The sequence below is a fragment of the Anolis sagrei genome, chromosome 5 (genome assembly GCF_037176765.1).
Source record: "Anolis sagrei isolate rAnoSag1 chromosome 5, rAnoSag1.mat, whole genome shotgun sequence".
Lineage (NCBI taxonomy): Eukaryota > Metazoa > Chordata > Lepidosauria > Squamata > Dactyloidae > Anolis > Anolis sagrei.
The window spans coordinates 91,257,242-91,271,173 of NC_090025.1; the positions used below are offsets into that span (position 1 = coordinate 91,257,242).

The following is a 13,932-nucleotide window of genomic DNA, read 5'->3' on the forward strand; positions in this document are numbered from 1 at the left end:
ATAAATATGTGAGAGGAAGTCACAGGGAGGATGGAACAAGCTTGTTTTCTGCTTCCCTGGGGACTAGGACACGGAACAGTGGCTTCAAACTATACGAAAGGAGATTCCATCTGAACATTAGGAAGAACTTCCTGACTGTGAGAGCTGTTCAGCAGTGGAACTCTCTGCCCCAGAGTGTGGTGGAGGCTCCTTCTTTGGAAGCTTTTAAACAGAGTCTGGATGGCCATCTATCATGTGATTTGAATGCAATATTCCTTCTTCTTGGCGGGGGGTTGGACTGTATGGCCTATGAGGTCTCTTCCAACTCTTTGATTCTATCATTCTATGATCAGCATAGATGAAACTCTGTCCCTTCTGGCAGTGGCTGGTCATTTGTGTAAATGTTGAACATGGATGGAGCAAGCACACTCCCCTGAGGCAGGCCATTCTTCTGTTTTCGCCATCTACTTCTCTGGCCCTGGAACTCAACAAAAAAGCTCCTGTTTTGTAGCAGGTTTCCTATGAGGCAGGCGAGGTGGTAATCCTTTGTGATATTATACATTTTTCTCAGGAGGAGAAAGCCTCTTGAGTATTCCTTGCCTTAAAATACCCTATTAAATTCATCGGGTCATCATAAGTCAGGAGGTGACTTCAAGCCACGTACTCTCCCTAGTGTTCTGAATAATGTTATTAGGCCTTGTAACAGCCCCTCTAGAGAAGACATAGAGTTAAATTTGACATCTGGGCTCCCACAGAATCTGACTCCTGTGCTGGTAATAACAATTACAAGATCTCTTGCTTCTCCTCAGTAATCTTTTTACATTGGATGGCAGCAGATACTGGCCTGCCACTCAAAATCAGTGTTGAGAAGTATGAAGGATAAGTTGCAGGTGTCACATGTACATTGATTTAGTTTAGGACTATAGGCAACACAACAGACATGTTTGTGTAGTTATCTTTTCCAAATAAATTTAATTGGTGTTTGGTCAGTGCCGATGTTGTTTCTCCCTCTCATCATTAAGTTTTAGTAAGTCGGTATTTTCTTACTCCTGTGGTTCAGTGAAATAAGAAGTTGGGTCTCATTAGTCTTTTCTTAGAATGACACAGATTAGAGAGCACTGTTTGTTAAAAACTCAAGCTCGCAAAGATTCACCTTTGTATGGTTCAATTCAGTCTTTGGTGGAGTTTAGAATGCTCTTTGATTGTATGTGAACTATAAATCTCAGCAACTACAACTCCCAAATGACAGCATCAATCCCCCCTTCAACCCAACTAGAATTCAAATTTGGGTGTATCGGGCATTTGTGCTGAATTTGGTCCAGTGAATGAAAATACATCCTGCATATCAGATACTTGCATGATGATTCATAACAGTGGCAAAATTATAGTTGTGAAGTAGCAACAAAAATAATGTTATGATTGGGGGTCACGACAACATGAGAAAACTGTATTAAGGGGTCGCAGCATTAGGGAGGTTGAGAACCACTGATCTAGAACATAATTCCCAATCTTGTATTTCCAGACTTCCTGCAAGGGAAAACACAGTGATTACTAACATTCTGCAAATGTTCCTATCACCATGCAATATTTAGTTTAGTAGTTCTAAAATATAGGCTTGTATCTCTTAATTCTGAAGAACAGAACACAAGTTTCTTATGCAATCTCAAAAGCCAATATACAAAATAATAATCCTACCCATGAACAGCTGCTTATTTGTTCTCTGTGTTACTTAATCCCTTGATTCAATTTCCTTTGCACATGTACTTATTATCCCCTATTTCTCAGGGTATTTGGAGGAGTGTTGTTTTTAGTACTATAATAGTTTTAACAACAAATCAACGTACAATTATAGACTATGCTAAGCAGCTTGCCTCTGTGAAGTCAAATCTGTCTCTGGTTGGCACTGAATCTGATAATAGCTTTATTGAATAGTCTAAAAACCCTGAAAATTTTAAGTTAAGAAAGTATAACCCTGGAGCCCTGGCTCTGAAGACCATTTGTGGAATACGGCTTTGCCAGGGTGGGTAGCATTGGATTTGGTTTTACTGTGAGTACCAAGGTGCACAGTGCATCCATAAATATATGTTTGAACTGACCAGAATATATGTTGTCTTCCTGTTTGCATATCTGTGTACATGATTCAACCATTTCAGCAAGACAGTTCCTCATTAACACTTAATGCATGGCTCACAGTTATGATTCAGGAAAAAAATATTACATTTATTTAATAGTTCCGTTTTTTTTTAAAAAAAATTCTAATAAACATATAACAGAATTCAATGTCAGCCTCATAAACTGGTTATAAGTAGAGTATATTTATACTTTTAAATAGGTTTAACATATTTCCAGAGAATCCTGGAGACAGTTGTTCAAAGGGTGACGGGTAGGTCCTTCAAAAAAAAGTCTCCCTCATTTAGCAGTAGTTCCCAGATCTGCATTGTTTATATGGGCATTAAATGTTTGACTGCTATCATGTTGGAAGCTGCCCTTAGTCCGCAGGGGGAGATAGAGCGGGATACAAATGAAGTTTATTATTATTATTATTAAGTTATTGTCAATACCATATTATTTTTGTTGACCCTACTTTCCACTTACAGAGCTAGTTTACTGCTTTTCTTTGAAATACGGCAAATATTCAAAAACTTTTAAGCAACTGCCGCTCTGAGCCAGTGAAGAGAGCGGGGGCCAGGAGACAGTTCCACCTTGTCTCCTGTGCTATTCTAATAATATAATATAATATAATTAATATGTTGTATATACATTTAATATTTATGATATTATAAAGTAAAGCAATATAATACTAATAATAATATGATATTGTAATTATATATTTATATTACATGTAATATTACTAATAATATTACAATATTATTTATTATTATTTATTATTTACAGTTCTTATATTCCGCCCTTCTCACCCCGCAGGGGACTCAGGGCGGATTACAGTCAACACATATATGGCAAACATTCAATGCCAGTTTTGACAAACAACGTTTAACACACAAATACACCAAGGCTATTTAACTTTTTTCTGGCCGCCAGGGGAGCTGCTGCTTTTCATCGTCCATCAGCGACACCGATGAAGTTCTTCCACATTCCACATTCCCCGGAGTCTTTTTTCTTTATGGCCTCATAAATTAGTTAAATTTAGCCTCCCACACAAGGTGGTGCCTTATTTTCCTACTTGACAGATGCAACTGTCTTTCGGGTTGCAAAGGTCGACAACGGGCTACACAATGGCTGGACACCCACTCCAGCCCGGGCTGGCTTCGAACTCATGACCTTTTGGTCAGAGTGATCTTAATGCAGCTGACACTCAGCTAGCTGCGCCACAATCCCGGTATAATTGGTATAGTACAATATAGCAGTGTTTAATGCTGATAATGCTGTGGCGGCACCGGGATTGTGGCGCAGCTGGCTGAGTGTCAGCTGCATTAAGATCACTCTGACCAAAAGGTCATGAGTTCGAAGCCAGCCCGGGTTGGAGTAGGTTTCCAACCAATTGTGTGTAGCCTGTTGTCGACCTTTGCAACCCGAAAGACAGTTGCATCTGTCATGTAGGAAAATAAGGTACCACCTTAAAGTGTGGGGAGGCTAAATTAACTGATTTATGAGGCCATAAAGAAGACTCCAGCAAAGCATTCCAGCGGGGAAGCTTGTGGGAATGCAGAAGTGCTTCATCAGCGTCACAGATGGATGATGAAAGCGACAGCTCCCCTGGCAGCCAGAAAAAGTTAAATAGCCTCTGTGTATATCTGTATATGTTTATATGTCAAAAATTGGCATTGAATGTTTGCCATATATGTGTACACTGTAATCCACCCTGAGTCCCCTGCGGGGTGAGGACGGTATATAAAAGCTGTAAATAATAATAATAATAATAATAATAATAATAATAATACTATTGTACTATGCTAATAGTATAGTGTATTGTATGTAAGCCGCTCTGAGTCCCCTTCAGGGTGAGAAGGGCGGCATATAAATGCCGTAAATAAATAAATAAATATTGATGCCTCAATTACTGTAATTTTATTGCTATCTATTTTTATTTTGAAATTGACCAGTAGCTGCCGCATTTCCCACCATCGGCTTATACTCGAGTCAGTAAGTTCTCCTAGTTTTTTTGTGGTAAAATTAGGTGCCTCGGCTTATATTCAGGTCGACTTATACTCGAGTATATAACTTAGATTTGTTTCACTGTTTTTTATAATATTAAAAATAAAAAAACATACTAATCTCTTAAATTTTATTTTTATTCTTTTTTTTTTTAAGGAAACAATAAAGGAGCTCCTCATCCCATGCCACCCTTACCCCGGTCGCCTTGTATAGTTAAGAGCGAGCACTTCCCAATCAATTGGAAAAAGTTGTGAAATTGTTAAAGTGACATGGTGTTTTAAAAAAATATGACGGCACTAGCCTTTATGCTTTTATACTTTTTAAAAGTAGTATTCCAAGCTCTGTCTGTAATGCAAGGATAATACTTTATGTTCTGTGATTTCTTTTCCAATCCTTGTAAGAGCTTTCAGCATTCAGACAAAGTGCTGTGTTGGTTAGCAAGACAAGTACCACTCATTCTAGAGTAGTCCTATTTTGGTAAGTGAAACTACTTCAGGTTGAATTCCAGCTTTTTCCAGTCCTGATTTGAACCTTTTAAAAAAGTGAGAGAGGGCGGGGGTATAAATGCACTAAATAAATAAATATGGTACGTTTCTTGGCATGCTTCAAAAGGAAAAGTGATTTTAGTATTGAGTTCAGTGAAATACATTCTGTGCCACTCTCTGGCATGGTTTAATATGGGTGGAAGCCCATGAGATTGACACTATGAATTACCATACAGGGTGATACCTACTCTAGTGACTCCATTGCCTGCTACCATCTCTGTGAAGCAAATGTGTACTCCATTGTGTTTTGAATTGATCTTTTTACTTGTGCTTCATATTCAGTATTTCAAACTCTGCTTTTGTATTATGTGGGCAAAACTTTTTTTGGTTACAGTTGTTAACAACTAGTTAAAAGAGTTTTTAAAGCTGTAATGTCTTTAGGAATACAATGAGGTGAAATGGTAGTTTAAGATTATCCTTTGTAATCCTGTGGCAATACTTGATTTCAATCCAGGACGTAGTTCCTACTTGTTATTTTCCACACAGAGAGAGCCAGCTGAGTTTTCACTTTCTTTCAATCAAAATTGCTTTACTTCAGAAAAGAAGTGTCAGGTTTGGAATGCAAATCACGAGTCTCGTAATGCATGTCACCTGCAAGACCTATCTAGGACTGCAAAAAATTAAAATGAAATGGTGTCAGATGTCCCACAAACTCCGCTAGTAGTGAAATATCTTGATTGTTTATCTTGTTATACTCTTGCTCCTCCTCCTGGTCAGTTTTTATTATTGCATGCATTTGTTTTTTTCTTCATAGGTCGTACTGGACGGTATACCTTAATAGAGAAATGGAGAGATACAGAGAGGCACCTGGCCCCTCATGAAAATCCAATTATTTCCTTGAATAAGTGGGGACAATATGCGAGTGATGTACAACTGGTGTTACGGCGGACTGGGCCATCCCTCAGCGAGAGGCCGACTTCAGACAGTGTCGCTCGAATACCGGAAAGAACTTTGTATCGTCAGAGCTTGCCTCCGTTAGCCAAGCTAAGACCGCAAAATGATAAGTCAATAAAGAGGCGAGAACCAAAAAGGAAATCTTTGACTTTCACAGGAGGGGCGAAAGGATTGATGGATATTTTCGGGAAAGGAAAAGATCCTGAATTCAAGCAGAAAGTTCTGAACTGCAAAGCAACTGTAGATGAGTTGAAAAAACTGATCCACCTCCAGATGGAGAAGCTCCAGTCTATTGAGAAACAGCTGGATTCGAATGATGCTGAAATCAAATACTGGGAGCAGAGATTCAGTTACAGCTTGGAAGACGAAATTGTTAGGCTGGAGCAGAAGATCAAAAGGAACGAAGTAGAAATTGAGGAGGAGGAATTCTGGGAAAATGAACTCCAGATCGAGCAGGAAAATGAGAAACAACTGAAGGAGCAGCTCCTAGAGATGAGGCAACGGATTTTGGATTGTGAAAACAAACTGAAGGAGTATGTGGCCCGCATCCGTGGCATGGAAAGCGGGCTTGAGGCTGAAAAGTTACACCAGGAAGTGGAGGAGTCCAAAGTCAACGAAGAAGAAGTCAAAGAGAAGATTGAAAAAGTCAAGGGAGAAATTGATATTCAGGGGCAACAAAGTCTGAGACTGGAAAATGGGACTAAAGCAATTGAGAGGTCTTTGGGCCAGGCCACCATACGATTACAGGTGAGGATGTCGTCTATCATGGACCACTTCTAGTTTTTGAGAAGACAGGTCATAAATGCTCTAGTTTAGCCTTCCATAAAGCCTTCTAATCTAGCCTATAATTGCCTGGTTGAGGAAGCCCCTTGAATAAAGCTGTACAATATAGAGCGTACTTGGTAGATGCTCTCTACAGCAAGAGCATGTGTTCCTTTCCTCTGTATTCTTCATCAAAGAGAGTGACAAACTCAGATGGATTCTTTGTTATAATTGCACTTCTCTTTAGGGTCACAATAATATTGGGATATTGAGAGGCCTTTTTCAGTGTTAAATATTTGCCTCAGTCATGTCATCTTGCAAACATGTTTGCAGAGAGTTTTGAATTGCAGAAAGAAATAGATGGGTGCAGGAGAAACAGGTTGAATGTAGCTATAGCACAAGTATGGCCTTTATTTTTCAAGATTTAGCCCATGATTTCATGTAGCATGTCATAGTAATTTCTTTATCTGTGTGAGAATTGCTTACTTTCAATAAGGTTTAGTTTTATTACTGCCAGGACCAACAAGCTGATAAGCATTTCATTCACTGGTTTAGATTTAGACTTAACCATAATCATATTTAAAATAAAAGCCATTCAAATCAATCTGGCTTTGGTTAGCCTTGATGGCTAGAAATTTGAACTTGAGTGTCTTTTAAGTCAGCAATTACTTTGTACACACAAAATTTCTCGTAGAGCATGTATTCTTTTAGGAATAAATCTAGAGGATTTTGAGTTGTACATGAGGAGTTGGGATATGTTTGCAGAGGAGAAGGAGCATACATGAAGATAAAGTGTTTGGTACTTTAGTACAGTTAAAGAATCATAATGCTTAACACTGAACCTGAAACATAAATCTTATGTAAATCATTATTTCCCCTAAAATTCTACGCCTGCTTTCTGCTTAAAATTGATCTCAACCTTTGTATATTTTTTTTTAATTCTTCAAGTTGTTCATGTTTAATTTGGATGCACAAAACAACTTGTTTACCTTTTTCTCAGGAGAAGGAACAGGAACTAGAGCAGTTGACAAAAGAGCTGCGGCAAGTCAATCTCCAGCAGTTTATCCAGCAGACAGGGACAAAGGTCACTGTGCTGCCTGCAGAACCAACAGAACTGGAAGCTTCACACACAGAGATTGAGATGGGTAAGTATGTTGTAAATACAGGTCTTTTGTCAAAGCCTTCCTGTAGGCCAGCAGTTCTCAACCTAGGGGACACCACCCCTGGAGGGGTCAATTGCCAATTTCAGAGGGGTCGTGGCAGTGCCTCCTTAGGCCCCGCCTCCTCCGCCTCCCTGGAATGGCTGCCAGGCTACAGTGCTCTCACAGCAGTGGTTTGCAGGCCTTTGCACCATGGCCTTGCTCGCGAGGGAGGTAGAGGCACAAAAAAGCAATGCAAAAGGGAGAGAGGGGAAGGGCCCTTCGCTCACTTCCTTCTTTGGTTATCCAAGTCATCAGTATTCTTCTATCTTATGTAAATCTTCAGCTCAACCCAAAGACCTGTGGTACCTTTTAAAAGACTTAAAAGACTCAGAAAAAATAGCTATTGGAAGCAAGGGAGAAGAACAAATGGTTCCAAATATGCCATGAATACACTGATTCACAGTTGCTAACCGTGACTGCAATACGTTGCCTCCAAAATTAGAGGTCTTGTTAGTTGCTGGGAAACACAAGCAGGATGGTGTTCTTATACTCTACTAGCATATATCCCCAGCATTTAACTTTAATTTAGTTCAGTATGGAGAGGGGGAAGTTCATAAGTACCGTATTTTCTGGCGTATAAGACTACTTTTTAACCCAAGAAGATCTTTGCAAAAGTCAGGGGTCGTCTTATACACAGAAGTAGCCTTATACGCAGGGGGAGTCATCTTATAAAGCAGGTGCTGAAACATCCAATCCAGATTGGAGAATCTGTGGTTTCTGCATATGGTGGGGGGAGCTCAAAAATAGCAGTGGCCGTGTCCCTGCCGTATGCAGCGACTGTATGAAAGCATTAAAGGCGATGCTGTACAAGTATTGTAGAAGAAAATCCATTCATCAGGATTCGTGAAGTTAATGCGGTTCCGATGGTGAGGTGAAGGGGCACCTTACCGGGAAGGTGTAAGTGAAGGGCGGAGCAAGCTGCAGGCATCCGGGTGCTCCCGGGATATGGAAAAAAGAGATAAAGTGGCTCTGGGCCCAGAAAAACACACCTCTTTTACCTGTCTGACCCGCCCTTGTATCCTATTACTGTACTTGCTCCTCTGCCTCTCAGATCTCGCTCCTGAAGACTGCAGTGAAGTCATGTGCTCATGTGCAAGATCTGAGAGGCAGAGAAGGAGGTATAGTAATAGAAAAATTATCATATTGAAATCAAATCTGATGCTTTTAAATTTTTTATTTGATGTGCGTTGGAAGAGGGGTAGTCTTATACAGTGAGTATATCCCAAACTCTATATTTTAACTGAAAAAGTTGGGGGTCGTCTTATACACCCAGTCGTCTTATATGCGGGAAAATATGGTATGTATTTAAGCTGACTTTTATATCTTCTCTCATAGAAACAATATTTCAGACGGGGTCCTTGAAACGCCCTAGTTCATCAAGACAGCTGCCCAGCAATCTTCGGATCCTGCAGAATCCACTGTCCTCTGGTTTCAACCCAGAGGGCATTTATGTATAGCAGTATATACCTCTTCTGGAGAGGACCTATGAAGGTACCAAGGACCTCCTTTTGCATCTATTCTCCCAGTGCAGGGAAGGAAAGAACTTCCTTTCTGAATCCACAAATGTTGGTATTTTCTTTTTTAATGAGATCAGCAACCAGCTTTGATTCCTGCCTCCTGTACTGGTAATATGAAGAACTGAAGGAACTGACAAGGCACACTTTTGCAATGTTGCAATTGGTGCCAAACAGCTATGGTGCAAATAGCTTCATTTTTTAAAGAATTTGGAGAAGTATTATTCCATAGCTGGCTGAAATGACTGACTTGAGTGCAAGAAACTGTGTGGAGATGAATTTGAGTTTAATTTATTCCATTTAATCAGTGGATGTATGAATGTTGACTTGTAAAATTATACCTATCGTTCTTGCCTGTGAGCAGGACTACATGTTAAGCCTAGCCAGGGCCACTGCCTCAAACAGCGCCCTTTGATAGGTACTCCTCTCCATCCACACGTGAAGAATTGTGCAATGTGCTGCTGTGATCCCACTGTGAATGTATCATCTCTTTCTACCATCATTTGCGATTCCCTGCCAGCAATCTCCACGTGATTCAGTCACAACATGAGGAAAATGATGCTAGCTCTACTAGGGAGTGAGGAGAACTCCGCATAGATGCCAGTTTCAGTGGCTGACCTGTGTTGGGCTTAATTTGTAACTCTCCCATAAATGAAGAGAAGTATGAGTCATATATGAAGAGAACTATGAGTGAGCATGTGGATACAAGTGTAAGTATGTGAGAAAGAGAAAATGGGTATGTGCATGAATGAGTATGAGCACAGAAACACCAAGATCATCACAACAGTGTTTCATAATTACAAAGTGTTGTTAAGGATGAATGTTGCAGAATCTTTAAAACATTCTGTTGATATTTTTGTTCTGTTACAAGTTACATTGTGTTATAGCCATTGCAGGATTTTTACAATCAGTGGCTTTGTCCATCAAAGGTCTGCTGGGACTTAATCCTCACTTGGTAAGGATGTGTTTAGTATTTGATAGAGGAGTGTTTAGTTAAACAGCATTTTATTATATGAAATTTATATTTGAAATATTTTGTCACAATAAATATACTTATCAAGGAACAAAACACTATATCTTCAGTCAAGTATCTTGCCAAAGGAGTTCATCACTGACTTTTTGGGTTTTGTCTAGCAAGTTTCTATTTTTTTCCCTTCACCTGATAGCATCCTTGTGTTGTAGTCAGCTTTTCCAATAAAGACACAGTCGTTCAGTTTAATGCTGACTTTGTACTACTTGTGACTCACTAAGCCAAACACAACGTTCAAGCCATATCTGGTGGCCTGCCAGCACTTGACAGCTCTCCTTTTATTGTAGTATTGAGAAAAAGTAAAATGTTGTCAAGACACGTGGTAGCTTTTGCCACATGCAGATGGCGACACGTGTTCACTTTAGCCCATCAAAATGCGTGCAGGCTCAATCCAATGACTCACTTACAGCACAGAATAATATTCCATTATTAAAAACTTATGTAAATGTTTGAAAGATTATTTCTGATCAATATGTTATGCAAAATGGTCTGAAGAAATGGTTCCTTTATTAAAATAAGGGAGCTGAGTTCATTTATAAAATGACTTCATTCACCAAATGCAACCCCAAATAATAAGAGTAGATTTAGAGAAGATTGCATGCCCCAGAGACATAGGAGTAAGCGCATGAATCATTCTTCATGGCAAGATTTAATTAGGAAATTTGTGTCTCTGAATATTTAACTGACATGTCCAAAACTTTAAAGAGTACAATGATATCTCAAGAAATTAGAAGTTTCCTATCAGAATCTACATCTCGTCTGTAATATTTCAATTTTCCTGTGCAAGAGCTATTAATCATCAGATACATTGTGGGCCTTTTGATTTCAGTGGGGTGATGTATGGGCATTTGGTGGCATCATTGTAGAGTTTGGTCCTGCAAACAACTTAGCCCAAATTCGAAATAATCATTTTGAGACAGAGGTCAATTCATCTAAATACCTACAATTAGTGACTATTGAATTATGTGCACACTATGACCTAAAGTCAGTTGTTTATCCCTACTAAAATTGACTGGTTGACTTACCAAATTCCCATTCTTTTTATGAGTATTTGCTTCTTTCAGCAGGGAGTTGTCAGGAGACTGTATACAGGTGTCTAAATACCCATTTATTCACAAAGCAGGAGCATATGTGGACAGTGCATTTTATTTTTACCCCTCAATTACTTACTGTATTTGCAGATTCAAATTGATTTCAAGCTTCCACTATAATTGAAGAATCATCCTCATTCACAGTTATAAAAATGAGTAAGATTCCACTCCAAGCTGAAAGAAATTGTAAAATACATGTAAATGTTTTCTTTCTCAAAAGTCACTTTGCAAGTGAGCCTCATACTGCAGCTCCTTCCCCAGCATCTTAGCCCTGTTAGCTGTGGATGTTGAGAGATGTAGTGTCATCATCTTGCGGGTAGGTTCTTACAAGTCAGAGAAGCTTCATTTATATTTGGAGTGCTCCAAAAATAACTAGCCAGGTATGGAAATGCACCTGTTTGTGTGCAGGGTGATAGCTACATTATTTGACCGTATCTGCCTTTCTGAAAAAAGAATACATTTTATTTTTGTAAAGTTTTGGTATTTGCATATGGCAGCAGGAGAATTTCGTAACATAGCAGTGGCAGCACTGATACTGGAAAACTTTGAAAACAAATGAACACCAAGGCCTTTTCAGGCATTTGTGAAGTTTGCATGTTCGCCACATGTATAGCTGAAAAGTGCCCACCAGCAAATCCAGTTCTCTCCCCTTCTTTTGCCACTGGGAGTAGGCTGGGTTCAGGAAACACTCCTCAGGAAGCCTCAGTGTGGCCTTCTGAACTTTGCTTCCAAACATTGCAGTTTAAATGCTGTATTACACTGGGCAGAGAAGAATGTTTGGGCAATGCACTTTCTGTTGTTAAAAAGAGAGAGAGGTGGGATGTTAGGCAAAAAAATGCTTCGATGTTGAACTGCTCAACTCTCTGTGAGCATAATTTAATCTTGAGACTCTGTCTCGTTATGATTGGGATGACCTCAGTCCACAAACATGTCCTCCAATAGACATCTTGTTTGTGAATATGAATAAATGGATCTTCAGAGAAGCTTGTCCTGACACTTTTTGCTTTTCATTTGATGATACTCCCTACATTAAGTTTGGAAAATGTGTGTCCTTCCCAATGCTATTGCGCTGCATCTTTCAAAATGGAACATAGTAAAGGAGGAGTAGTTGTAGTTCAACAGCATCAGAGATGCCTCCGGTTTCTCACCCTTGCCCTACCTCACCTTTCCCCAAGCAATGCCCAGCAGATATGTTGACAACGTAGTGGCTAGAGATGTTGGTTATCCAGCAACATCTGAAGAGCATGCGCTTGAGAAAGGCCAACCTATTTCCTGTGAACCATTCAACAGGGGTTTTGAAAGGCTGCATCACCTGCAGCTGCAATACCAGAGAGATGGTTCTCCAAACATGAACCTTTACACAGTAATATAATAATAACTTTATTTTTATACCCCGCCAACCATCTCCCCTAGGGGACTCGGGACGGCTTACAAGGGACACAGTAGGGATGAAGTTTGCATGCCATCCCTCTCCATGCAAATGAGGAATATAAGCACACAATTGCTAATAAAAGCTGACCCTTTTGGTGTTCACCCTCTTGTTCATTGAATAAATTGTGCAAATCCAAGCACTGCACATGCCAGGAAACAGAAACAGTGGTGGTAGAGGAGGAGGAGGAAGATCCTGAACATGAACCAACTTTGAGTGAAAGTTACTCCCAATTTAATGTTATATCAGGGGCGAGGGACCTTTGACTCTCTATATCAGAGGAGATGTATTGCTTTGGGATTGTAATTCCCTTTAACAGTACCCACTTTGGCCAATAGTACAGGATTGTAGGAGTTGTCTTCCCCCAAACATTTGGAAGGCAAAAGCTTCTCTCCCTTGTCTTTCATATCTTTTGAAGATGTGGCTGCACAGGTACAGCATTTGCATGTCTTAAAATATATGCGGTGTTTAAGAGATGAGTAAATATGTAGGCGACTTGAAGACAAGATCAGTGAGCTTGATGAATGCTCACTGTTAATCAGTCAATATGCTCAATAAGGTAATCTGGCATCTCACTTTTGCATTTGCATGAAGGACAGTGGCATCTTTCAAGAGGACACGAGTTCTCTTAGTTGTATTAAGAAACAGTTTGGTTTGCCGCTTGCAGCCCTTTTATTGCACATTGCGTAGTCAAGAGAGTAATTCCTATTTTTTTACCTCCAGAATGCTCAAAGAGGTTGACAAATCCCCAGTATACTTTATCTTATGTGAATTGGGCCTTAATTATCCATGTAAATAGCAAAAAATGTATTTTGATTTATTTTCCGTTTTGAATAATCCTGTGCTATATATTTTTTAAAGTGTCAAAAAGTGTTACTTTTATAATCTAGCTCTTTTTTTAGACCATTGATTCATGCATGTTTATTCTATTTGTTACAGTATTCTAATGTTTTGAATGAAGGCCATCAACTGTATGGAAATGACAAAACAGTTTTATTTATTCAGTATTTTTTCCTGCTGTTTTACTTTTTTGAAATAAAGTTTTCATGGCCACTATAGTCACTGATTGGAAATCATGATTCCATTTTATTGTGTTCAAAAATATTGATTCATATGACAAAATAAAGTTCAGGTGGAATCTCCTTTCCTGAAGTTTTAACCCATTCTTCGTTTGAGTTCTAGTCTCCAGAGCAGCAGAAAACAAGCCTGCTGCTGCTCCCTCTTCCTTATGACATCCTTTCAAATATTTATACATGACAATCATATCTCCTCTCAACCTTCTCTTCTGAAGACTAAGCATATCTGGCTATTTAAGCCATTCCCCATCGCTTCCCTTCATTTAAACACAATACTTCTTTTGATGCAGCCCA

At 39.4% G+C, this 13,932-nt stretch overlaps 1 protein-coding gene across 2 annotated transcripts in view; it reads left to right on the top strand.

Moving 5' to 3' along the window:
* The window catches only part of RASSF8 (Ras association domain family member 8), a 124,502-nt gene extending 110,882 nt beyond the window's left edge, over positions 1–13,620 (top strand). For both annotated transcript variants that reach the window (XM_067468875.1, XM_060778258.2), the window contains exons 3-5: positions 5,395–6,281; positions 7,297–7,441; positions 8,834–13,620. In XM_067468875.1, the coding sequence (XP_067324976.1) occupies positions 5,395–6,281; positions 7,297–7,441; positions 8,834–8,955 (1,154 nt within the window). In that variant the 3' untranslated portion in view covers positions 8,956–13,620. The remainder of the gene's footprint in view (positions 1–5,394; positions 6,282–7,296; positions 7,442–8,833) is intronic.
* The last annotated feature ends 312 nt before the right edge of the window (positions 13,621–13,932 follow it).